The 23712-nt window shown below is 49.1% G+C and overlaps 3 protein-coding genes across 10 annotated transcripts; all 3 read right to left on the reverse strand.

Moving 5' to 3' along the window:
• Positions 1-498: 498 nt before the first annotated feature.
• Positions 499-2884, reverse strand: LOC120448414 (leucine-rich repeat-containing protein 15). The gene is made up of 5 exons (XM_039630413.1): positions 2315-2884; positions 1802-2256; positions 1590-1738; positions 1277-1536; positions 499-1214 (listed from the first exon to the last, which is right to left on the reverse strand). Exons 1-5 carry the CDS (start codon positions 2869-2871, stop codon positions 788-790), a joined length of 1848 nt encoding a protein of 615 aa, XP_039486347.1. The 5' UTR covers positions 2872-2884; the 3' UTR covers positions 499-787.
• A 927-nt stretch (positions 2885-3811) lies between these two features.
• Positions 3812-5073, reverse strand: LOC120448176 (uncharacterized oxidoreductase YjmC). Its single transcript, XM_039630022.1, has one exon. The coding sequence runs from the start codon at positions 5026-5028 to the stop codon at positions 3871-3873; it is 1158 nt and encodes a 385-aa protein (XP_039485956.1). The 5' UTR covers positions 5029-5073; the 3' UTR covers positions 3812-3870.
• Positions 5074-5380: 307 nt separating this feature from the next.
• On the reverse strand, positions 5381-23626 carry LOC120448174 (dynein heavy chain, cytoplasmic). Of its 8 annotated transcripts, none has more exons than XM_039630012.2 (15): positions 23273-23626; positions 21393-21967; positions 20501-21335; positions 19808-20411; positions 19646-19751; positions 19220-19258; positions 18904-19059; positions 14781-18836; positions 14474-14500; positions 13263-14415; positions 11089-13197; positions 9776-9974; positions 9268-9385; positions 5608-9206; positions 5381-5548 (listed from the first exon to the last, which is right to left on the reverse strand). In XM_039630012.2, exons 1-15 carry the CDS (start codon positions 23514-23516, stop codon positions 5383-5385), a joined length of 13986 nt encoding a protein of 4661 aa, XP_039485946.1. In that variant the 5' UTR covers positions 23517-23626; the 3' UTR covers positions 5381-5382. The 8 variants fall into 8 exon arrangements, with proteins under 8 accessions (XP_039485946.1, XP_039485947.1, XP_039485951.1 ...); XM_039630013.2 differs by lacking the exon at positions 9776-9974 and adding an exon at positions 10627-10822; XM_039630017.2 differs by lacking the exon at positions 19220-19258.
• Positions 23627-23712: the final 86 nt, after the last annotated feature.

Consider the following 23712-nt stretch of genomic DNA (forward strand, 5'->3'; position numbering starts at 1 on the left):
GGAAAAAAGAAAGGCGGGGAAAACCGAAAAGGAAAACGAATAGCAGCAGCCACAGTAACTATAAACTGGAATGATATTGCCAACGAACAGAACACAACGACACTGGAAACAATTTACGTCTTTAAAATAAATACATATACTTTATCGTAAATCAAAATATCTAGGTATTAGATGAAAAAGTGGGAAACAATAAATTTTTACTTAGTAAACTGCATTGAGTTAAAGTACTTGGGATGCAGTTAACGCTTAAGCATTTAAATGCAATCCTGTTTCCAGTGCAGGCGAATGGCAAAAGCGCAGCTAGTGAACCCAGTAGGACCCAAGATAGCTCCTAGAACGAAGTTAGGCTGGGCCGGGCGGAAGCAATAAATTGGTTAGGTAAAAAGCTTGTCGCAAACGCAGACACCGGTAAAAAGCGGCACGCGAGGCCGAGACAGGCCCGTAATTTTTGCTACACCAAAAAAGACGGAGTAGGCGGAGTGAAATAGAGGTGCCCAAGGATGGTTTATTTCCCATGAGGTTGCAAATTAATACTAAATGTCTGCCATGCAAACACATAATTGACTTTAAATTTGTTTTGACAAGAAGAAGTGGAAAACTTTGCAACTTCGATGGAGTTGGGAGAAACTGAAAATTTTGCTTTCGACTTAATACTAGCAAAGGGTTTAAAATTGTTTTCACATTAGTGTTCTTAATATTCTTAAATTATTTATAGGTATAGAATACGTATATAGAGTATGATTTCATTGCTTGCTACTGTTATATCTTCAGATTTTCCACCTAAGAGCTAGTTATGAACCTTCTTGATGGCCACGCTGGTTATATCGGCCTCCTTGAGCTCCTCATCTGTGGTGCCATTGTAGATGTGCTTCAGATACAGATTGAAGTAGTCCGTGTAGTTCATCGGCGTGGATATCTGATGCTTTCGAACTGGAAGCCGTGGCGATAGGGACAACATACTGGCCCACTGGCCATCGCAGAGGTCATCATAACGCAGCAGTCCCACCTCGTGACCTCCCAGATCCCCAGGCCCTCGGCACATGGGCTGCTGTCCGTCCCAGAGTTTCAGCACAAACTCTCGTATCCACCTGGCCAAATACAGCGCTCGGCAATCGCAGTGCCAGGGATTCTTGTCCAGCTTGACGGCCACCAAGTTTTCCAGGCCATGAAGTGCTCCATGGGGCAGGAACATCAGCTTGTTGGAGTCAATGCGGCTAAAAAAATATATTTTGATTCAAATTAACGAAACTAAATAAAACACTTTGATATAACTTACAGTTTTTCCAATTGTGCAAGAGGCTCGAAAGCGCGGGCATCGAAATTTTTAAGAATGTTATTGTTAAGCAACAAAATCTTCAGGTTACTTAATCCCTGAAAGTCATCGGCCTCCAAGGTTGTTAGATTATTGGAAAATAGGGTCAAACGTGTGAGGGCACTAACATTCAGGAAAAGATCAGCGGGAATGCTGGACATGGAGTTCTGGCCCAAAAACAATTCATTCAGGTTATTCAGCTCCACAAAGGCATTGCCATCCATCTGTTGGAAAATTGTTCTATAAATTGTAATTAATTATAAAGGTTTTTGCCTACATGGCTTATCCGATTCGTGGTCAAATCAAGAGTAACCAAGTTGGCCAAATTATTGAAGATGGTCCCCGACAGCGATGAGATGCGATTGTTGTGCAGCGAAAGAGTTCGCAGACTTTTTAGGCCCGCAAAGAAGTCATCATCAATCTTGGCTGGTAAAAGATACCACCAAGTTATCGACCAGTTCCCATTAAATCTTAAATCTTAAATTTTACCTATTTGATTCCAACCAAAGTCCAGGGTCTTCAGCTTGCTCAGATATCTAATGCTGCCAGAACTAAGCTCGCTGATTTTGTTTCTGGACATATCCAGCTCCTCCAGCATTAGCTGATCTCGCAGGAGGTTGGGTGGAAAGTTCTGGATCTGATTGTCGCACATGTTAATCACGGTGAGTCTTTGGGCATGGTAAAATATCGATTCGGGTAACATGCCGATCTCGTTTTTGCTCAGATCCAGAATATTTAGGTTTCGGAGCTTCCAGAAGGTACGATGATCAATATCCTCCAGTTGATTGTTTTGAATGCGCAGAACCAAGAGACTGTCCAGATCCTGGAACAAATCGAAGGGCAGAAAATCCAGAACATTGTGCGATATATCCAACTCCTTAAGCACTGTAAGTCCTCGAAAAGTATCCTTGTGCATGGTGGAAAGGATGTTGCGCGAAAGATCTCTAAGCGATTTTTAGAAAGATTTATAATTATGACTGATAAAGGGTTTAGCAAACTCACATGTTGACCATATTCATGGGTATCACCTGAGTGACGGGCACTGATTTGAGATTGGTATTCCAGCAGGTGAAGCTCTTGGTGTCCGGATTGCAGCGACACACACCGGAGGTGCAGTGATTCCACTCGATTTGGCTGCCAGTGGCCAAGTGCCAGACGGGCTGCTCCACGGATCGGAGGCGACTCTCGATCTGTCGCACCCGCTTCACCAGATCAAAATTGGCCAAATGGGACATGGCATTTACCTCCCCGCTATTGGCATCCCCATCATTTTGGCCATTCGCCTTGGACTTGGATGGTTTTTTATCGTTCGCCGCGAACTGCGTTTCATTTGGCATTGAGTTGATGAGCATCAAGAGCTGGGACACAATGCCCAGAGATTCACAAGCATTCAGGCTGCAGTTTCTTGTGTCCGAGGAGATGAGCGGGAGTAGGTACCTCTGGCGGAACTCATCCAGACTTTGGATGGGCTGCTCCTTTGCCTGCGGAGGTCCCGTGATCACCTCGGCCGGATCCATCAGCAAAACTAAACTGACTACTTGCCATACTCCCAGCGACATGTCTCCAGCGTTTTCCACCGACGTTCTGAGACGTCTACCCTCAACTGCAGTGCCATTTATAGTCCGCTTGATTCCGATCTAATTCGTAATTTAAATAATTTGCGAAAATTTGCATTTACTGCAATTACGCTTAAGTAGCTCACAGCGCCACATGGGAGCCGGCGGATTGCAGCGCATCTTGCGGTCGCCCAGGCCTCAGCAAATGGAACATCTCGGCTCTCCGGAATCCAGAGGTCGGCTAGAAACCGAAAGTCTCTGTTTGGACGCGTAATGATCAACCCAGTGTCTAGTCGCCATCTCTGAACAATCAGCTGAAGAGCTCGGTTGGGGAACACCCAGAACGCAACACGTATGCCTCGTAATTCGTAATTGTATTGTTCTATTGCATCGCATAAACCATACATTTCCGTTTCAAATACTGGTTAAGCAGTGCTTATAGTGTAAAGCCTATGGATTTATGTTTTTATGAAAATAAGATTGTAATGCACATTTGCTTGTGAGAGCAAGAAAAAGAAACAAATGTAAGCATGGGGTGTTGCAAAAATGTCTCTGATGCTAACCAAAAGTGTTCTCACTGTTTAAATTCGACTTTCGTCCTTCGAACTCGCTTCTTGTACCTCCCAATCTTTGAATTTACTCAATTTACAAGACCTAGATGTAGCATCAAAAAGGGAAAATTAATAAGGGTTTTTCCCAAGTTTGTGCAAATAAAAAGTTGTTTTCGAAACAGTTTGATTTCGACCTTTGTCCTTCGAAATCGCTTCTTGTACCTTTGAATTTCGAATTTACTCAACTTTCCAAGACCTAGATGTCGCATCAAAAGCCGGGAACAAAAAAAGTGGTTTTCGAAACTGGTATTAAAACCGCAGTATTTGATTCGAACCCACAGATGGCGCCAAAAACCGGTTCGAAACTTTGCTAATGAGCATTTTCATTTAAATATTTTCCGTTTAACTATAATATTTTATTTGTAAATTACAACGTTTAGAGTACATATAGCTAAAAGCTCTTCCTGGAACGACGCCCTTCGAAAGCCAACTCGATGGGTTTCACGCACAGCCTTTCCGCCACTTCCTTGTACTTGGTCAAAAGACTGTGGGGATAGGGCAAAGCCCGCAAATCGTCCACGTAGTTCATGTGCATCCGCTCCAGCTCGCCAGGCAGCCGGATGGGTTCCGCCTTGTCCGCCGGCTGACTGTTCTGGATGCGACCACAGAAGTCATCCAAACGTTCCATAAAGTCGGGCAAGAAGAATTCTGGATCGAGAGCAATAAATACTTGACCCAAGTTCGCTGGACTGTTCTGGTCCAGGGATATATGGGTGCCATATTGGGCACCAGAGAGCACTCCACATAGAATATCTATCACGGCTGACAGGCAGTAGCCTTTCTGGCCACCAGCAGGAAAGAGTCGAGGTGATCTCAGCGCCAAGCTGGGAAAGCAGGTGGATAAACCACCCTCATTGGCCGCCCAGCCATGCGGTATATACTCATCGTTGGCCCAAGCCCATTCCACGGCTCCAATGTCCCTCACGCTGGTTGCCATGTCTAGAACAAAGTGGTACTCCTTACCCTTTACGCAGAAGGCGAAGCAGTTGGAGCCAATGCTGGCGGACTTGGAGTTGGGTCCCATCATCGTTGGAGCCGAGTTGGACATCACAATTCCGGCTAATCCCTTACCGGCAGCGCGGAATGCAAACCAGCTGGCCATGCCAATGTCATGAGATTGCTGGGCCACCACGAAACCGATGCCAGCGTTTTCCGCCTTCTTCACCGCCAGATCCATACAAAAGTTTCCCACAAAGACGCCCAGGGCGGAGTTGCCATTTACATGGGCGGTGGCCTCCGTTTCGCTGATTATTGAAGGCTCTGCGTGCACCTTAGCGTGTCCACGCTGCAGATCACTCAGGTAGTAATCCAGGCGATTCAGCCCGTTTCCGTAGTTTCCTCGATAATCCGCAACAACCAGGAACTCGCTGACGCAGCGCACCTTGGTGGGGGAAACTCCAACCCTCATCAGGCAGTCCTGAATGAAGCGACGCGCCTCGTCCACCAGAACCAAGGACGTGTCGCCCCGCTGCTGCGAAGAGGCGACGGGCATGTGATAGCCACGAAGGCAGCTTCCCAGCCACAGAGCTGGCCGGAGGAGCGCCAACATTGTGTGGAGCTGATTTTCATTAAACAGAAAGGTGTGGCTGGGGTTGCTAAGAGTATATATATTTAAGGAGCTTTAGCGGAAATGAAAAACAGATTTAAAATTACTTTAACAAAGGTGTTGTTGAATCTTGCTATGCACAGAAATAAAAATATTTTGTTCAATTAGAAAATTAGTTTAAATCTTGAAATTACATTTTGTAAAATTATAAAGTGTTTTTTGTTTGAATACAAAGTACGAATTTCACTGTTACTGAACTTTTAGATACTTAAGGTAAAGGCATTGAAGCACTTAGTTTTTCCGAAGGAATCATTGGGAGTAAAATATGGAATATAATAGATATTTTGTGCTAAGCACTTAGTTCAAGGCTGTGGATGTCAGAACTGCCACGCCTCTTTCGTAGAAGCTATGCGATTCCTGCCCAGCTGCAACGGCCAAGTCCACAGTGAAGAGTAACTCTGTACGCGTGGAGTTCAAGTAAACCGGCAACGTCAACTTGCTGATGCGTGGCTCCGAGGAAATCCTTTTGAAAAGAGAAACATTAGTAAGGAATGATCTAGTTAACTATACAAGTGAACTTACTTTATCCACTTGAGAATGGTGACAGGTAGATCCATCATGATAGTGGAGGCCAGCAGCAATTCATTGTTCTTGCACTGGGCGCCCTGCAATTTGAGTCCAGTGACCCCGAAGCAGCAGTCCTTCTGATCGGTCTTAAGCCCAGCATCCGTAATGGTCACATCCAGTGCTAGCTCCTCCAGCGACCAACTGTTCGCCTGGGCCACACACTGTCTGGTGGCCGTGATGTAGGCCTCCGGATTGAGCAGACCGCCAAGCCAGACGGGGAAGCCCTGCAGCTCCTTGGCGCCAGCCTGCGAAACAAGTTGCGACACCTTCTGCAGCTGCTGCACACGGTTGCTGAAGTCCGTGATCCATTGGATCACTGTGCATCCTGCAGGAACAGTATACCGCTTCCAGCCCTTGGGGATTATGCCGCGCACTAGCTCCGACAGCATGGAACGGTGGTGGTTGGTCTGTTTCTTCTCGCCCTGACAGATTAGCACCACATCCTGCAGGTCCAGGATCACTGTTTGCAGCAGCCGGGAACCACTAGTCACCTCGCGTTCGAAGTATCGGTACAAGGGATCCTTGATGTTCTCCACAGTGCGTTTGAGAACTTGCAGATTCTTTGGGAGCAGCTCCAACCAGGCCGTAGCTGAGTTGTGGAGTGTCTTCATCCATGATGGACGACCATCCTCGCCGCGACCCACTGCAGATTGCTCCGACTGATCCTCCACGCTGTATGCCAACTCGTCGTCGTCCTCCAGTTGCTGCATCTTGAGCAGCTTGCTGACCAAATCAGTGCCACGGGTGGTAAGCAGCACCTTCTCCGCATTGTTGGGCAATCCGAGCCACGAAGGAGTCTGGCGGTCAGTTAAGTTCTCAATCCACTTCAGGAAGTGATCGCGACGGGTGCCATCAGGCATGGTGATGTGACGAAGTCCTCCGGAGGCGCCATCAACGTTAGCCACCAGGGCAAAGTCCGCCTCAAAGCTGCGTGCGGTGAAGAGCTTCTTCAAGAAGGAAGTCAAAAGTCGCTGGTCAAAATCGTTATCGATCTTTCCTCCGTAAATGGACTGCGAGAGCAGGGTGACCAGGGCATCCCATGGAACCTTCTCTGGTGGCAGATTGGTGCGGCCCATGGCCGTGGTGTCGATCCACGTGTCCAACGTGTCGCAAGCCACGCGCAGATCCGATTCGTTAAACTCGTACTTCTTGGCCCAGCCGAGAGGCACATACCGGAGTCGCTCCTGAACGATGGCGTGGAACCAGGCCAGCAGGAAGTAAAGCCGAGCCCGCTCACTTGGCGTCTTCATCATGCGTGCCGCCGGAACCGTTGAGAAGGTGCGCAGCAGATTAGCCCTGATGCCTGGTGGTGGCTCGAACACAAAGATGCGGCCAGCACGCAGAAGGTTGACCGGGACCTTTGGATTAATCTCCATGGTGAGGAACAATCGGAAGCCGGAGTGAGGCTGCAGAGAGTGCATCTTCTTCTCCAGCTGCACAAGCCATTGAGGCGCTAAGTGGACGTTCTTCAAGAGCACCCAGCGACCAGTCTTGCAGGCCATGTTAATGGCACGCTCAGCTTGATTAAAACCTTCGGCTGAACCGATAGCAATGCTGGAAATTTGCTTATTTTGTTCTGCTGCCAGGTCATCCACCCGTCCGGAAGCATCGAATCCGGGCACCGAACAAAGAAGCGCTGGAGTGTTGCAGTTCAACTGCTTGTCCACCACAGAGGCAAAGTCCAATTCCTGCTCGGCGTTGGGCATAAAGTCCTCGCCGAGCACAGTGTTGACCACATTGTGAGCGGCAGCGATAACGCGATCCGGTCGGAAGGCCTGGATCAGCAGCAGCTGGTGCACGGAGCTGGCAATCGGACTGAGTGCCTTGGACTCGTCCCACAGCTGGGGTACAACCTGCTCAGGCGAGCTCTGCTGCAACCAGGCACCCAGTTCGGGAATGGATCGCACCTTCTCAAGAAGCTTACGGAAGATGGGAAGACGAAGGGCCAGCCGATTGACGCTCTCGATCTGCTCGGCAGAAAGTCCTTCCACCGGAGTGGGATTTGCAAGCAGACCCTCACGGCTTCGCAGGAAGAAGTTGAACTCGGCATCCAGATTGGACTCCGAGGTGCCCTTCAGGTGGATCTTGCACATGAGCAGGGCAAAGGTCAAGCGATCATTGTGGATCATTCCGCGAGCCACTCGCTCATAGCACACCTGGAACAGGTCCCTGGTGACTATGCCCAGACGCTCCGAGTGATCGGTTCTGTCCTCCAGCTTGGGGTTATTGTACAGAACCGTGGAGAAGATATCGAGGAACATCTTCAGCGAGTATTGGTAGAGGAAGTGCACCTGGTTCAGACTGTCCATGGTGAAGTAGATGTTGCTGCATGCCACAGAAAGTGGTAGATACTGCTGGGACACGGTCTCGATTTCGGCGATAACCTTGTCTGTTTCGTCCACCTTCTGATTAATGTCGTAGGCCTCCTTCTTTAGCGTCTCCAGTGTTGTAATAACCGAATCATCGTCAAGGATCTTGCCCTTTGCATCGTTGAGTGCCTGCAACAGACTCTTTTCCAACTGGCGCAAACGCAGACGGAATTCGCCCTGCAGCTTCAACAAATCGGAGCGCTTCTCATCAATATCTGGACGTTCCGCCTTTAGCACCTGGTTGAGGCACTGCGACTGCAGAGAGCTACGAGTGACCGTAAAGTTGACGAATGTTACCCTAGAGCAAATGTCAGGCGGGAATTCGACAGTGGGATCGCGAGTAGAAAGGAAGATGACGAAGGACGGCGACAAATCAATGTCCTGGTCGCCGAGGGTAATTAACACACGTCCACCAGTACGACGCAGCTCTCGGTTCAGCACCGGGTTGAGAATAGGATCGTAGTTCTCCACATCCTGGACCAGCAATGGGTTACCGAAACGCAGTGCGGACTCCAGATTCTTGCGGAATGAATCATCCAAGAACGAGGTCTTCGTGATCTTCTTACCTGCATACTCATTGAGCAGGAAAGTGGTGGCCTGACCCGATGGATCAATGATCAGCGGATAGCGGTTGAAGCGCTTCAGCATAATGGCGTTCTCCGTGCACAGGTCATCCGTGGGCAGGGCATTCGCTTGCCAGCGGAGTCGCTCGTCGGGATTGGAGAGGTACTCAGTGCGAGCGATGTCCGCTCGGTACTGAATGCTGGCCGCCTGCAGATGCTGTGACCAGGTGGTGAACAAGTTCAACCGGTAATGCTGATCGAAGTAACCACCATAGGCGATAAAGGCGGCGGAAAGCAGCACATCGCCAATAATGGTGGACATCTGCGACTTGAATGTCTCGCTAGTGGACTCCCAGCGCTCGCGTTCGATGTTCAAACTCTTCAGCAGCGCAATGGAGCGATCTACCTTGGCTTGGACATTCTCCAGATCCGTTTTAATGGCCTGAGCCTGGGAAATGAGCTGGGCATACTCCTCCTTGTAGGCAGCAATACTGCGCTCCAGTTGCTCGACCAAGTCCTTGGTTTCCTTGGCACTGGCCAGATTCACATCGGCCTGCTCCTCCAGGGAACGCAGCTCCTCGCGAAGTGGCTCCACACGCTTCAACATATCAGCGTACTCAATCTGGATTTAGACAACGTGGCATTTTAGGAACTAGTTAGGATTAAGCTTAGATAAATCTTACCTGAGCGATGGCCCATTTGACCATGGGTCCGCAAGCCATACTGGCGCGATTAACCTTCTCGAAGTTATAGTCCGGATTGCTCAGATACTTGGACTTCATCTTCTCGCGAACATCATCGCTGTTTTAATACAATCAGTACATTAATAAGCAATTAAACCTGTAGTTTAGTAAGTTATTTGAATGAATTAAGCAAGCAAAGCAGTTGAATTACTATGAAACAGCGATAAATTTGACCAAAACCATTTGATTCAACATAAGTTAGAGCCAATTACCAAAGTTAGAGTTAAGTTCGGGTATATTTTAGGAAAGTTTATATATTTACAAACCATAAGGCAGCTCGCTTGAACAATTCAAACCAAAACTACGAAAAGGAGTAACGAAATCAACTCAAATAAAAACCAATTCTACACTCGAAACTATAGCATAATAACAACAAAAACATTAACAAAAACAAGGAATTAAAGTCGAGAACAAAATGGGTGTTGGTAATAATTTGAATCATGCTTACGTTATGTTCTCTGTACCGAAGTTAGATACAATTGAATTTATGAAATTTTCGCGCATGATCACGGCGCGGATCGATTTCCAATCGGTCGCATTTTCGCCCAGCAGCAGACAGATCGATTCAAGAGCCAATTTGACCACCGATGGCGGATTAGCCATGGTTCGCACCTCAACGAGCTGTTGCTTGCGGATCGACTTGACCGCTGCACATCGTCGATTAGTTGATTGATTGATTGATCGGTTGTTGGGTTAACATGAGGGATCAGAATTAATATACGGTTTGAGCACAATGTTGCACTTATCTATTGTTATAAGATTAGGCTAGATTACCAGCTAAAGTTAATGACTAAGGACCGACATCATCCCTTGCACCTGGATCTAGAACAGGGTTGCGACTCATGGCTAGGAATAACTTATACCCTTGCAGAGTTAAACAGATTCATTGTTATAGTTTAATTCCAGCATCAAAATATAGTTTCACTGCAAGAGTACAAAGCATTCGGCGAACCGAATGTAGCTAATCCTAAATTAAAATCCACTTTCAAATTTCTGTCTTTAGTACAACACACATCACATTATATCGTAGTTTATCCAATTATATAGGATATCATAGGTAGTTAGGGGTTATGGTAAGTTGGCCAGTGCATTGCGTATGCTTTGGTGTTTGCTTGTATATGTATAGAGAGTATATTGTAGTTATGGGTGGTACGAATGGAGATTATATTCAAATGATAAGGATCGACAGATCCATGGACAGCGTTTTAGACAATAGACAACGCATTGCGTTCGCTGGTTAGGATTCGATGGGTAAAGTGCTGGATGATAACGTGATGGCAGAGATAAAGAGTTGCGTACGTGATCTTGTCAGTCTCCAAGTTAACGATCGAGGAGATGAAGCTGTCTTTAACGAGTATGCCCCTAATGGCCTTCCAGTCGGTGGCACTCTCGTTGAGCAGCTCGCAGACCGACTCCAGGGCCAGCTTCACCACCGCCGGTGGGTTGGCCATCGACCGCACCTCGGCCAGGTGTTTCTTTTTAATCGAGCTAACGGCTGTCGGAGGTGGAATGTGGATATTGCGATCGTGAGTTGAGAGAGGATTGTCCGGTGTGGTTTAAAGTTATAAACAAATATATCAAAGTAGATTACAAGACCTTGGGTTCGGATGAGCCATACTTTTTTTGATCACCCAGGCCCCACACTAATTTTCTTGGATATTGGAACTATTATAAATATTAGGTAATAATATGTATAATATATTTTAAGATAAACTAACTTATATGCCCGCCCTGTTAGCGATTCTCGCCCGACGGACTCACCTGCTTGCGCATCAATGACAGCCGGTTCCACCTGGGCCAAATCGGCCATTACGTATTTGCGTTTCTCTTCGATCTTCACGGTTTGGTCGGCCAAACGTATCTGAATCTCCTGCGACTGAATCTTCTTCTTCTCTGCCTCCTGCTGATCCTGGAACATCTGCTTGAGCTTGGCGTTGGCTGCCTCGTTCTTGGCCTGCAACTCCTGCTTCTTCACAGCCAGTGACTTTTGCATCTCCTCGACCTGCTCCACAGTTTCGGCGATCTTGTTGAGACCCACATTCAAATGAAGCTGCTGCTCTTCAAGATCGCTGCGCTTCTCATTGTACAACTTGACAAAGTGGTGAATAAAGTCCAGATAGTGACGTGGAGTCACCGCCATGGTGCGACCGCCGCGCTTGGCCAGACGAGCGTTGGCCTGGTGCAGTGTCTGGTGGACATAGACGCACGAGTTGATGACCGCATCGCGATGAGTGGGATTGGCTGGCACCAGTGGACAAACGGATGGGAAGAAGTCTGGCGCATGCCAGTTGGGCTTCTCCAAGTCCACACGAGTGGTGAACTCCTTGCCCACCTGGAACAGAGCCGAGTCCGACCAGTCGCCAAACCAATTTAGCACACAACGATTGAACAGAGCTGGCGAAGTGGCGGCACGATCCTTGAGTCCATCGGTGGATGGATTCATGGTGAACACGACGTGCAGATTGCGCATCACCTGCTGGGTGAACCACTTGTACAGTTCGTCACTGGAGTCCAGCATGAGACCCTCGCGCTGGGCACCCTCCTTGCACTGAGTCATCAGAGTGGTGTACTCGTCGCCCTCGAACAATCCAGGCACCTCTCCGTTGGCCAACAGTGTGTTCATGCGCTCCAGGAAACCAGAGTCCAAAACATTCGACTCATCCAAAATGAAAGCAATCTTTTCATCTTTGCAGCCCGAGCGACGCAGCACGCAACGCAAATCCTCGTCGAAGTCCTCGCTGGTGTACTTGTTGTGCACCTTGATTTGGAAAATGGACAAGCCATTCATCCAGGCCACAAAGCGCGAGAGCGTAGTCTTTCCGGCTCCGGACACTCCAATGAGCAGCAAGTGACCCTGTGGCTGGCGGAAGATACGATCGATACGCAGCACGTGGTCGAGAACTTCGTCGAACAGTACGAGTGGCACATCGAGCTCTTCCTCATAGAAGACCTTTAGTCGGGCATGAACGTATTCACGCAGCTCCTCGCGATTCACCGGCATGTAGTCCTTGCTTAGCCAATTGCTGTAAAGGATCGGACGCTGCAGTGCCTCCTCTTGGTTGATACCAGGGAAGTGCTTCTGGCCCACCAAATCGATGTTCTCATTTGTCCATCGGCGTTCTGTATCGTCCACCAGTCGATCCTGGAACAGGCGCAGAGCTTCATGAGCCCAGAGACGCACCAAACCTTCAACGGGCAGGGAATCCAACGGGCGGATAGCCTCGCAGATACCGCGCACCCAACGAGTCATCTCACGGGGCGAGTAGACGTAATGCGGCTGCATGTCCTGCGTGAAGCGATCCTGTGAGGCCAGATAGAACTCCACCATGGCATTGGTCAAAGGCTCTGCATAGCCACGAAGAGCGGGCATCAGCCTTAGCATGGCACGCGAGAATGTGCCGTAGATCTGCTTCAGCGATGTCTCTCCAGGATAATCCACGTAGATGATGGGCACATGCCTCAAGAACCGATGCGATAGCGGCTTACGGCCCGGATCGGTGGGCGGATTACAGGCACCCACAAACTGAATGCGCTCCAGGGAAACCCAAGCCTGATCGCTGGCCCTATAGAAGCCCTTGTGCTCCACCAGCTGACGCAGGAACGAGATTACGCGCTGCGTTCCATAGCTGTCCATGTCTGGCAAATTGATTTCGTCACAGAACAGCACCAGCCACTTTCCAATCTGCACTGGCGAAAGAACCACTCCGTTTGGTGTCTTGCGGTACTCGCAGTAGTGATCAAAGGTCTTAAGGAGCAGCTCCGGCGTGGTAGCCGAGGAGAAGTTCAGGCCTACCACTTCCATGTCAGGCAGAGCACGGAGAGCCGAGAACAGGGTCATAGTCTTACCAGAGCCAGGTGGACCGCAGAGCACTGAGAATAATAAAAGCAAATAAATCATAAGTACTGGCTACCTCTTTTGCCTAGATTTAACTTACCCAATGGTTTGTGCTCAGCCAGCCAAGTATACAGCAGCGACTCGTGGCGAACGGTGTCCAGTGTGGGCACAACAATGTCCGGAGACGCCACCTTGTGCGTTTCCACCTCGATGACTGGCACCTTGTTGCTCCACGGCACCCAGTCACCACTCATGTTGACCTCGTAGTCGATAATTGGAGCTCCGGCTGCTCCCGGCAGTGGAACGGTTGTCACACTGCGCACAAAGTCTCCCAAATCAATGCGCACCTTCAACTTTGCATCGCCGGCAAACGACCAGAGAACAGAGTAAACCAATGCCTTGGGAATATAGTGTTCCAACTGATCAGCGGAACAGGGGAAATCGGGATGCTGAGCGTTGAAAGTAAGAACGTTTCGCGCAGCTTGGTTAAGCATGGAGAAGAGCGAGCTGAGGGCCCGCAAACGAGTAAAGTCCATAATGTGCTCCTGGTCCATGGCGTACTCCAAAGTGCGGACAACAATGCCATCGGCTGAGAAGAATGGCAGCAGGAGCAAAGCAATATCCCGCTGCACCTGGAGGGATGGTGAGACCTCCTCCTCCTTGTCCTTTGCCGGCTTAATGACGCCCACAAAATCTTCGTCGCCATCCTCCAAGGGAATGCTACGCAAACGGGACAGATAGTTCTCGAATATCATCTCTGTGGAAAGCACATCCTCTGAGAACCAGACCATGCCGCAACGGGAGACTGTAGCCAAAGTGGCGAACTTCAAGTCCTGCACCTCGAACATCACCCGCACGTTGGGAGGCAGAGAGAGACGCTCTCCATTGGGCAGAGTCAAGAGCTTGTTGTCATCCAGCACCGAGTTCAAGTTCTCCACCCACTCGGGATCCACGTCACCGTCAAAGATGATCCATTGCCGCTTGTTGATCTCACCGCGCACATTGTCGATAATCTTGCGCAGAATGTGGGTAAACAAACCATCAGTCCATTCACGGGTATTCGGATCCAGGACACCATAAAGTGCTTCCTTGGAAATGGCCTTGGGATCGATAACATGGGCCACGCCCTCAACTCCTTCGAAGCGTTCCAGAGCCTTCAGAAGAGTCTTCCAAGCTGTGGACTTTCCGGATCCGGATGGACCGACCATCATAAGACCATGGTTCAGGTTGGAGATCTGGTACAGTTGCAGCACCTGGGAAAGGAATGGGATTGTTAGCACAAATATGGATCACCACTCTCGAACTAGTTACTTTGTCCACCCAGGTGGAGCCGAGTCCCTGATGGTTAGTAAGCGTGTTTAAAGCAAATGGTTATGAAGTGGATTACAAGAAAATCCATGCCCAATTGGGTGCATCGATTTCGAATGAAAGGAAACCATAACGGTGGAAAGTAATCAATTAAGTGAATATTGAATTTAAATTGATTGATTAATTATTTAATTTCAACAGTGAAAGTTATATGTTAAACAAGTAAATTTATGTTGCTAAGCAAGTTGACGATTACTTTTCAACCCCTTGGATTCCTTATTAAATCAAATAAATGTCGAAGCACTCTTACCTTTTCCATCCAGGCAGCTCCCTGCTCGTCACCCTCGCCGCAGACCAGGTAATCCTCCTGGCACACCTTCCGGATCTCCTCCTTCAGACCCTTCATCTCCGCCCGAGTGTATCCCACATTGGGGAACACATCGCTCAGAAGCGAGAAGAGCAGTGGGATGTCCTCGGCCACCAGCTTGGGCACCATGGTCTCGCACACCGACTGGATTAGGATCTCCTGCTCGGGCAGGTTCTCCGCCACTGAAGCCTCGTCGATGTTTTCGTCGCCGCGTTGTTTCATCTGTTCCTTTATCTTCATGATGCGGTCTCGCTTTACGTTTCCAGCGGAGATCAACACGGATTTCAATGCACGCAGACCAAAGTCGTAGTGGCTCTGGTTGGACAGTTGCTCGTCACACAGCTTGAAGAAGGGCACGATTTTGCAGGCCAGTTTCTCGGCGGAGCGGAAGCCCTGCGAGAACAACATGACCTCAGCAATAAGCTGGCGATCTGGCGTAGTCATGGCCAGCGACCTGAAGAGTTTCTTCAAGTTATCCGGTAGATTGGAGCGGCCGGCATAGCCAGGATTCATGGTGATAAAGATGGCCATGTCTGGAGAGACGCGCACTTGCTTGCCCACCAACTCCACAGTGATGCTCTCCTTGTTGCTGTCCATCTCGTACTTCAGCGCCTCCTGAATGGTCTGGATTTGCTGCGAGCAAGCGGAGAGCATGCGCTCCTCCAGTCGATTGAACTCGTCGAAGCAGCCCCATGCGCCCACCTGGCACAGACCGACAAAGATTCGACCCATGGCCTGGAAATCGAATGTCTCATCGCAATTGAATACGAGTACGAAGCGTCCCAGTTGGTTGCCCAATGCCTTGACAGACTCTGTTTTTCCAGTGCCTGCAGGTCCAAACGGAGAGCCACCAAGGCGTGATTCCAGAGCCTGTGTCATGGTCAAGTAGCAGCGGTCCGTCAGAGGGGTCTGCACCAATCGATCTTGGACACCCAGATACTCAAAGCCATAGAAGAATCGTGCGTTAGCCATGTGAATGGTGAGTTGCTGCAGCACCTCCGTTTGGCGCGGATCAAAGTAGAATCGCATCTCGCACAGCCATTGGAAGGACTTTGGCGAGGTAACTCCGTTGTTGAGCAGTCGCCGAGTCACCGTTCGCTTGTGCACAAACTCGTTAATAAGGTGCTCCAGCTTACGGCGACGTAGAGGTGGCTGCTCCTGCAAGACCGAATCAGCCAAGACGTTTAGAGTGCTCTCTACGTTACCCAAAACGCGTTGCATCGGCTTGGCTTGGTTGTTCTCAGAAGCCTGCTGGAGTGCAGCCTCCACATCCTCGGACCAGAGAATTTGGGCGGCCAGCACTACAATCTGGGCTTGGTACTTGTCACACCACTCCATGTAGGCTTGGGGATCGATCTTTCCATCGCGGAACTGCTTGATATCCTGCACGGCCTGCGCCAAAAGCGAAGCGAGCGTGAATCGCATTTGCTTCTCCACAAGGGACAGCCACTCGTTGATCTTGGGATGCTCCACGGTAGATACGGGATTCATGAAGTGCACCTCCTCGCCTTCGCGCGATGAAATACCCAGAATAACGTTGTTCTCCTCGTTCAACAGAATGGCAGCTACGCCAGCAAACATTTTCTTGAAATGCTTCTGCAGACGTGCAATGTTCTTGCTGTTGCCAATGATTTCCAACAGATCTTCATCTCCCACGAAGTAGAAGCGAGGGAATGAGGTTCTCTCCCGCTCCAGATACTCGCCCAAAGCCTTCTGGATCTTTCCAAGCAAATCGGCCAGACGCTCCAGAGATCTCTGCACAGCAGGGATGTTCAGCACATCCATAACCTTTGGCGACTTGGTCACCTTCTTCATCAAGCCAAGGAATTCGGAACTGATGCTCTGGAAACGCGAAGTCTCCACCGGAAGGAGCGTCTTGATGTCGGCGCTGCCTGAGAAGATTCCCTCCAAGTAAACCCAACGTCTTTGCACATCAATCCATACGTCAAACAGTGCGTTGATTCTGTTGAGCTTCTCCTCCCAAGTTAAAGCCTCTTCCTCGAAAACCTTGTAATAGGGAGACAGCTTCATGGCGGCCACAGAGTTGATGTGCTCCTTCACCTTGTTGAACAGATCGTCCCAACCGCGAATGATGCGGCACTTGTTTTGGTAGTTGATCAAGTCCAGCTCGTAGTTCTGCCAGGACTCACGCACCTGCTTGAGGAACTCCTCCAACGCCATCTCGCCCTGGGCCACTAGGATAATGTCCTTGACGACATTCTCGTTTTTCTGTAGATTTACATCCCACACTTGGCCGAGAGACAAATCGGATATTACCCAATTGACGCGCAGCTGCTTGGTCAACTGCTTCCAGTGGCGCTCCTTTAGAGCATCCGACTTCAGCTCCACAATCAGCATATTCACCTTGATGTAGCTCTGGATCAACTTCTTCACGTATTCATACGATTCATACATACGGAGACGAGCGGGCAGCTCCTTTAGCTGAGCCATCATGGCCTCCAGCTGCTGACGCAGCTTACGTGGTTGCACCGAGAGCCAGGGCTTCTCGCGTGTCTCGTCAATCTGAGTCCAAACCTTGGACAACTCGCTCCAGACGCCGCGCAGATCCTGTAGCTCCTCGAGAGCCACGTTCATGCGCTCAGCACTGTTGTTCGGAACGGCTGATTCCTGCAGCTCCAATGCCTCCTTGGCCTTGACCACATTGTCCCGCTCCTCCTTCAAACGCGAGTACTTGCTCTCAAAGATTTGCAGCTGTTGCAGGGCATCATCTGGTCGAATCTTGCCGCCCGTTGGCTTGGTCTTCTCCCAATCGTTGAGGAAGTCGACAGTGCGTGTCTCCACAGCCTTATCCTCGGCCACAATCTTGGCCTGCAAACTGGCAACCTGCGTCTGAATAGCAGTGTCCTTGCGCTTGATAATCTCGTTAAAAGCAGACCACTCGCCTTCAATGTTGTCCACGTGCAGCCAGGTGTTGGGGAACTGGAAACGCTGGCGCTCTAGAATGCGCTGAGCCTCCCTGAACACCTCCACCTGTTTGTCCCAAGCAATCATGTCCTTCTTCAGCGATTGGACGTAGGTGATGAAGCTCACGGCATCCGATGTACTGGCGGCCTCTATGCTCTGCATCTCCAGATCGGTACGCGATTTGGACACCTTGCTGTGGAAGCTTGTCATCTCGGTGCCAAGCAGCGTGCCAAACTTGCCCAATGCCTCCTTGTGCCAGGAATCGTATTTCAAGGTGACCTTAGCCTGCACCTTAGCGTAATCAATGATAATGGGTCCATAGGCTCTGCGAGTATCGGAGGTATCAAAGGTGGTGCGCGATTGCTTGATGTCATTCAAGCACTTGATCCACAAGTTCACATCCTCACCCAACCGTCCATACAACATATCAGCCTGGAGATCCCACAAGCTCTGATAGCGCAGCCACTCATCCACGTAGTTGCGCACCTCGCTCACCTTTTGCTCGATAGCTCCATAGGCGTTCTCCAAGATCTTTCCCTCGGGCAGCTTGGTCAAGAGGTTGCGGTACGTCTGGGAGACGTGCTTTTCCAAGCCCACTTGGTAGCGGGTGCTTTGCAGACGCACTTGCGAGGTGACGATCGCCTGCCAGGCAAAGAACTGCTGCATGATCTGGAAACGGGCTTCCTCAATGGATGGATACAGATACATCTGCTGGTTGGTGATGCGAATCTCATGCACAGCATTCTGGATCTGTGGCTCTCCTCCCAGCTTATGAGTGGGCTGGGCCGGCGCATCGGTGTCCATGGAGGTGTCAACCTCCTTCTTATTGCCGGTCAGAGCCTCCGTCCAGGCCTGAATACCCGCCTGTAGACGGTGGGCCAGCTTCTTCTCCACCTCCTCGTCGAGTCGAGTGACCCAGACACTCAAGTTGGAGTACTGACGCAGCGAGAGATCGTCAACGGCATGCTGAATCTTCGAGAGAATCTCGACGAAGGTGGCCGCACTGTAGGGACAGGTCTCCAGCGAGCGCACATCCACATCAAGTTGCTCTTCAACAACCAGCAAATCGTCGACCTGTTAAAAATGCATAGGTAGTTTTCAGTAATCTTTATTTGTTTTCTGTAAGTTAATATAGACTTACCTTCTCCTGGAACTGGGTCACACATTCCGACAGGCGGAGAACGTACGGATCGAGCTTGTACGACTCCCAGATGAGGCCGATTCCCTCAGAAACCAGGTTAAGTACATCCTTACGCAGTCCAGCCACAAGGGGCACAATGCTGGCACGATCTTCGATCTATATAATTGCAGCCATGAATTAGTGAAGGATTACAAAGGGATACAAGTCAGGTACTTTCTGTGCATGCGGGAGTTGAAAAACTAAACTAAAAACTTAAATAGTGGTTGCAGATACGGATTACAGAATAAACAAACTTTGAGGGGACAAACGACACTACCTTGAATACAGAATTTTGTGCTAGACTCCTATTATTAAGCTGCATGAAAGAAAGGTTGTTGGTTGTTCGGTTGGTTTAGTTCAAGAGCGGATTTTGTGTCTAAGACTAAGGTGATTAATTATGAGCGTGTAAAGTGTGGTAGAGCAAAATTCAAATGCACGCCAGAAACAAAGCAATGCAAATGTACAGAGCAGGTGCTCCAGCACGGTAATATCTTTTGAGGTGTGAAGTGACAAGTGTGATTTTGTAAAGTGTAAGTAAGAGCTGGACAAAGGTGTATTAAGAAATTTGAGGCTGCTATAGCATAAATTATTAGGGATTACATTCTAGCACAGGAACATTTTAATAACTGTGCTGTTTAAAAAAAGCTATTCAAGTAATCCCTTATAACTTTTTTCTTTACAGCCTTCAATAACCGAATCTTACCTTTTCCAAAGTACGTTCATAAGTGCGGACACTCTCAATCAAGGAAATAGCATAAGGATATATCTGGTTGGCCTGATGCGCCTTGTTCACAATGGTCAGCGGAACTCTAAAAAGGAAATCCAAGTTTAAAACTGATTTAGCAGAAAACTGCATAGCTCATACCTGAATCCCAGATTCTTGATGTTGCGCACTTCCTTAGCCAAGGTGATAATCTCCGGCAAGAAGTTGACACGCAGACGCAGAACATTGCCACGTCCAATGCGAGAACGCGTCGACTCAATGGTGAAGATACGGCCGGTGCTGCCAAAGTTGCGCTCCTGCACCTTGCGGGCCCACTCATGGAACACATCCGAAATAGACAGCTTGGCTCTGAAGCTATCACCGTCTGCTTTTAGCTTCTGGCCCTCGATATGGGTCTCCCAGCCCTTGCCCAACACATCCTCGACGCGCTTCAAGTACATCGTCAGCTGGTTGTCGATTTGACGGGCCCAAATGATGGAGCCGGCCACCGGCGGTAGATCTCGCACCGAAGACAAACGGCAGCTCTTGCTCTGCGGATACTGCACCTTGAACTTCTCATGCAAGGCCTCGATGTCATCCTTGACGCGCTGAATCAGCTGAGTCTGGTACTCCCGGATGGCGCCACGGATGTGCGGACGCACGAATAGCGCATTGAAGCGCGAGAAAATGCGGAACATCTCGTTGGCATTCTTGGCTGTTCCCAGCTGGTCACGTAGATGAGCAGTGATGCGAGTCTCCACGCGATCTGTTAGTATAAAGGTATCATAAGTATAACTAGTATTTTACGTTGATAATTGTAAAACAAGTGAGACAACACGTAATTCAAATAATTACCAATCTTCTCCTCGTATCGCTTGACAGCGGCCTCCCATGCCTCGGATCCCTCCTTGGTGATGTCCAGACAGTCCACCTCCTTGACGTTCTCGTAGGCCAGGTTTACCTCCTCGATAGCATTAGCATCGGCTGCGTCCAGGCTGTAGGGCTGCTTGGTTTCTACGACAATGCCGTCATCGCCAACAGCCGGCTTGGTGGGCCGCAGCACACGCAGGATGACGGTGCGCAGCTGCTCGTGCTGGCGTCGGAACTTGCGCATGTGCTCCATGCGAGTTTGCAGCTTCTTGTGAGCCGGCGAAACGCGCCACACCATTTTCAGATGCTCGTCGCGCTTTTTCTTCACAATGTCGCGGAGCAATCCCTGCAGCTTGTCGTACTCATCATCCCAGCAGCTGAAAATCTCGAAGCACTGGTTCATGACGCGCTCGAATTCATCGAATGGAATGTGCATTAGGCGCCGGGTGCCCAGCACCTTGAGCAGTTGCTGCGACAGATCCCGCGATATGGCCTCGATGAGCTTGAGGCAGCGCTGGATTGGGTACTTGGTATTGCGCACCTTGCGTAGATGAGCGAAGATCTGCTGCACAGCAGGTCGGATCTTCTCCAGCTCGGTGGCGGAAAGTAGATCATTGATGGGAAAATCCTTCATCAGAGGATTGTAATCGGCTACTGTAGCTAGAGCCTGTTTCAAGCCGGTGTCCGTATCAAAAGAAACGGTGGCATGGAAACGTTTTCCATGCTTCAGGATATCCAGAGTCAAGGCCACCTCTGGCGACTCGCGCTTTTCCTGAATGCGATACAAGGCACGCTCCAGATTGAGCCAGAAGGAAATTTCCTGAAAAAATTATTAGATATTAGATATGTCATTTAGTCTATCACTCGTCTTGCTCACCTGCAGCGCAGTTCCCGAACCTGGATCGCGGTTCAGCTTGGTCACCTTCTTGATCTCGGTGATCCAACGGTTGACACCGGTCTGCAGCTGATTCAGGAACGAAGAGTCCTCCACCTTGTCGCCAAAGTCGGCCACCTTGGCCTTGCGGTTCTCCTCCGAGCACTTCCGGATCACATTGTTGACGGTCTGGTGAGCCGTCAGCGTGATCTCCGGTATGTCGATGTTTTGCTGCAGGTGCAGCAGTCCCATCTCCAGCTCGGCCAGCTTCTTCTCCACGGAGGGAGCCATCTTGTCGCCATCGCGATCAGCACGACCCGACTCCTTGACGTACGACTTGAAGTAGGGCGCCAGGGACTTGCTGATGAAAGCGTGCAGCGTCTCGTAGGGCGATCCGTCCGAGAAGTTGATCAGCCGCAGCTGCGAATGGATCGACTTGTCCGCCTCCACGACCACGCCGCGCTTGATGCAGGCCAGCGAGGCCATCCGGCTATTGGTGAAGTGAACATCGTGGCTGATCTGGTAGGTCACCTGCTCCTTCTCCTCCTCGCCCTCCGCTGGCTGCTCAGTATCGTCCTCTGAAAAGGAAAAATCGAGTTTTAATATGGGATACACGTGGATATTAAGGTACATCTATTTTATTGACGAAATTCAGCGGGTTAGTTTACTTAACATATTATACAATTTTAATAAAAAAGGTTTACTAACATTGTGAATAAAATCCTACAAAAGTAAATTTAAATCCGTTTTGTCGCATTCGTCCTTTATTGAGTTTTCAAAGGACACAAAATTCCCCGCCTATCAAATTACGTTTTCCATGTCTGAATCCACATTTACCCCTCACCCACATTCAGTGGCATTCAACGGCCCACCTGGCATTGGACTCAATGGCACGGCATTGGCATGATTTCATTATCAAGGTGTCGACCTCCGGAAATTTAGCGGCCAAGGAAAAACCTTCGAAATTCGTGCGCTCAAGGCTGGACCTTGGCGATGCCATTGCTCCCGCACAGTTGGCCTCGTTGCCAATGTCATTGTGCCGATGGCATTGCCTTCGGCCAATGTCAATGTCGCTCCCAAAGTCATCGAAACGACGGAAGGTGTGCGCAGCCTCCAAGGTCGTTTCCGTAAACAAACCTGTTGCTCGGCTCGGCAAACCAGCTGATTGACGGCGAATTGCTTGTAAACAAATAAAGCCGGCAAGCGGAAAAACAGCTGTTTGCAGTTATCGACCGGCAGCGCCTATCGCGCTATCGCTATCGAAGTGAATCATACGCGCTGACGTCATGCGCAGTAACTCGTTTTCATACCCTTTAATGCGGTATGTTGTTTCTTCAATGCAGTTGGTAATGCAACTCCATGCAGTTATTTTTCTTTCATTTATCACTAACTTGTGTACTTATTAACCTTTTCACTAACATTAAATAATAATACATCATTTTAGCAATATCGTTATATACAATAATAAATAAAATAATACTATTAACAAAACTTAATATTTACATTTTTTTCTTAAACTGTAAACTGTTTTGAAAACCCATTTTAATATTTTATTTGGCGCGCTTATAAATTCTTTAACCACAATTTCCTAGTGGTAAGGTAGGGTATACCAGCTTCGACTTCCAAAGTAATATACGTTTTCTTATTGGAATTCAAACAACATCTGCCCAATTGATTTGTTTCAAACTGGTTGCGTATTCAGCTAGCAAAGCCAAAAATGACTCACTTTACCCATATGAAAATAACATTTCGAACTAACTAAATACAAAAAGAGAGAATAAAAAGCTTCCCAACTTTCTTATCTTAGCCAAAAAGACGCCATTTTGTGCAGGGGCCATTTTTTCAGCCGAGTTTCGCCAACGGGGCAGGAATTCTAGTTTTACCTTTGATGCAATTGCGTTGGACGTAGAGTGCCTGCACCTGGGGATCGGCGAGGAACCTCCGGATGGTGTCCTGGTTGACGGGATCGTCCAGAGCGTTGTTCAGCGATGCGGGAACCACATCCTCCTCCGGCAGCAAGATGGTCACCGCCTTGCGAAGATAATTGGCAAATGCATCGAAACTCGCAATGGACAGGTTCACGACCGGATCCACCGATGTATCGGCGTTCTCCAAGGAGTCGCCCATGTCCCACAAAGGTTTTTGGTATTAAATACTTTTTAAAATGTGCACAATTGGATTTTTCACAATGCCTCGCCCTGTGAAAAATTACGTGAGTTTTTTTTTTCGCGAAATGCAACAACGGCCTTGCCACTTATTCGAAAATCGAATGCAAAAAAGGCCAGTGCTGCCGTACTTGAGGCACATATCAAGATACAACACT

This window comes from Drosophila santomea, chromosome 3L (assembly GCF_016746245.2).
Source record: "Drosophila santomea strain STO CAGO 1482 chromosome 3L, Prin_Dsan_1.1, whole genome shotgun sequence".
In the NCBI taxonomy this organism is placed as follows: domain Eukaryota; kingdom Metazoa; phylum Arthropoda; class Insecta; order Diptera; family Drosophilidae; genus Drosophila; species Drosophila santomea.

What these genes read in the sequence shown, in the direction of transcription:
- LOC120448176 (XM_039630022.1), bottom strand. Translation starts at nt 5,028, where the DNA reads ATGTTGGCGCTCCTCCGGCCAGCTCTGTGGCTGGGAAGCTGCCTTCGT.
- LOC120448174 (XM_039630012.2), bottom strand. Translation starts at nt 23,516, where the DNA reads ATGGGCGACTCCTTGGAGAACGCCGATACATCGGTGGATCCGGTCGTG. An exon ending in ATGAACGTACTTTGGAAAAG is followed by an intron (nt 19,259 to 19,645) that starts GTAAGATTCGGT and finishes TCTTTCATGCAG; the next exon opens with CTTAATAATAGGAGTCTAGC. An exon ending in TCAAATGGGCCATCGCTCAG is followed by an intron (nt 9,207 to 9,267) that starts GTAAGATTTATC and finishes GTCTAAATCCAG; the next exon opens with ATTGAGTACGCTGATATGTT.
- LOC120448414 (XM_039630413.1), bottom strand. Translation starts at nt 2,871, where the DNA reads ATGTCGCTGGGAGTATGGCAAGTAGTCAGTTTAGTTTTGCTGATGGAT. An exon ending in CTTTGGTTGGAATCAAATAG is followed by an intron (nt 1,739 to 1,801) that starts GTAAAATTTAAG and finishes ATCTTTTACCAG; the next exon opens with CCAAGATTGATGATGACTTC. An exon ending in CCACGAATCGGATAAGCCAT is followed by an intron (nt 1,537 to 1,589) that starts GTAGGCAAAAAC and finishes ATTTTCCAACAG; the next exon opens with ATGGATGGCAATGCCTTTGT.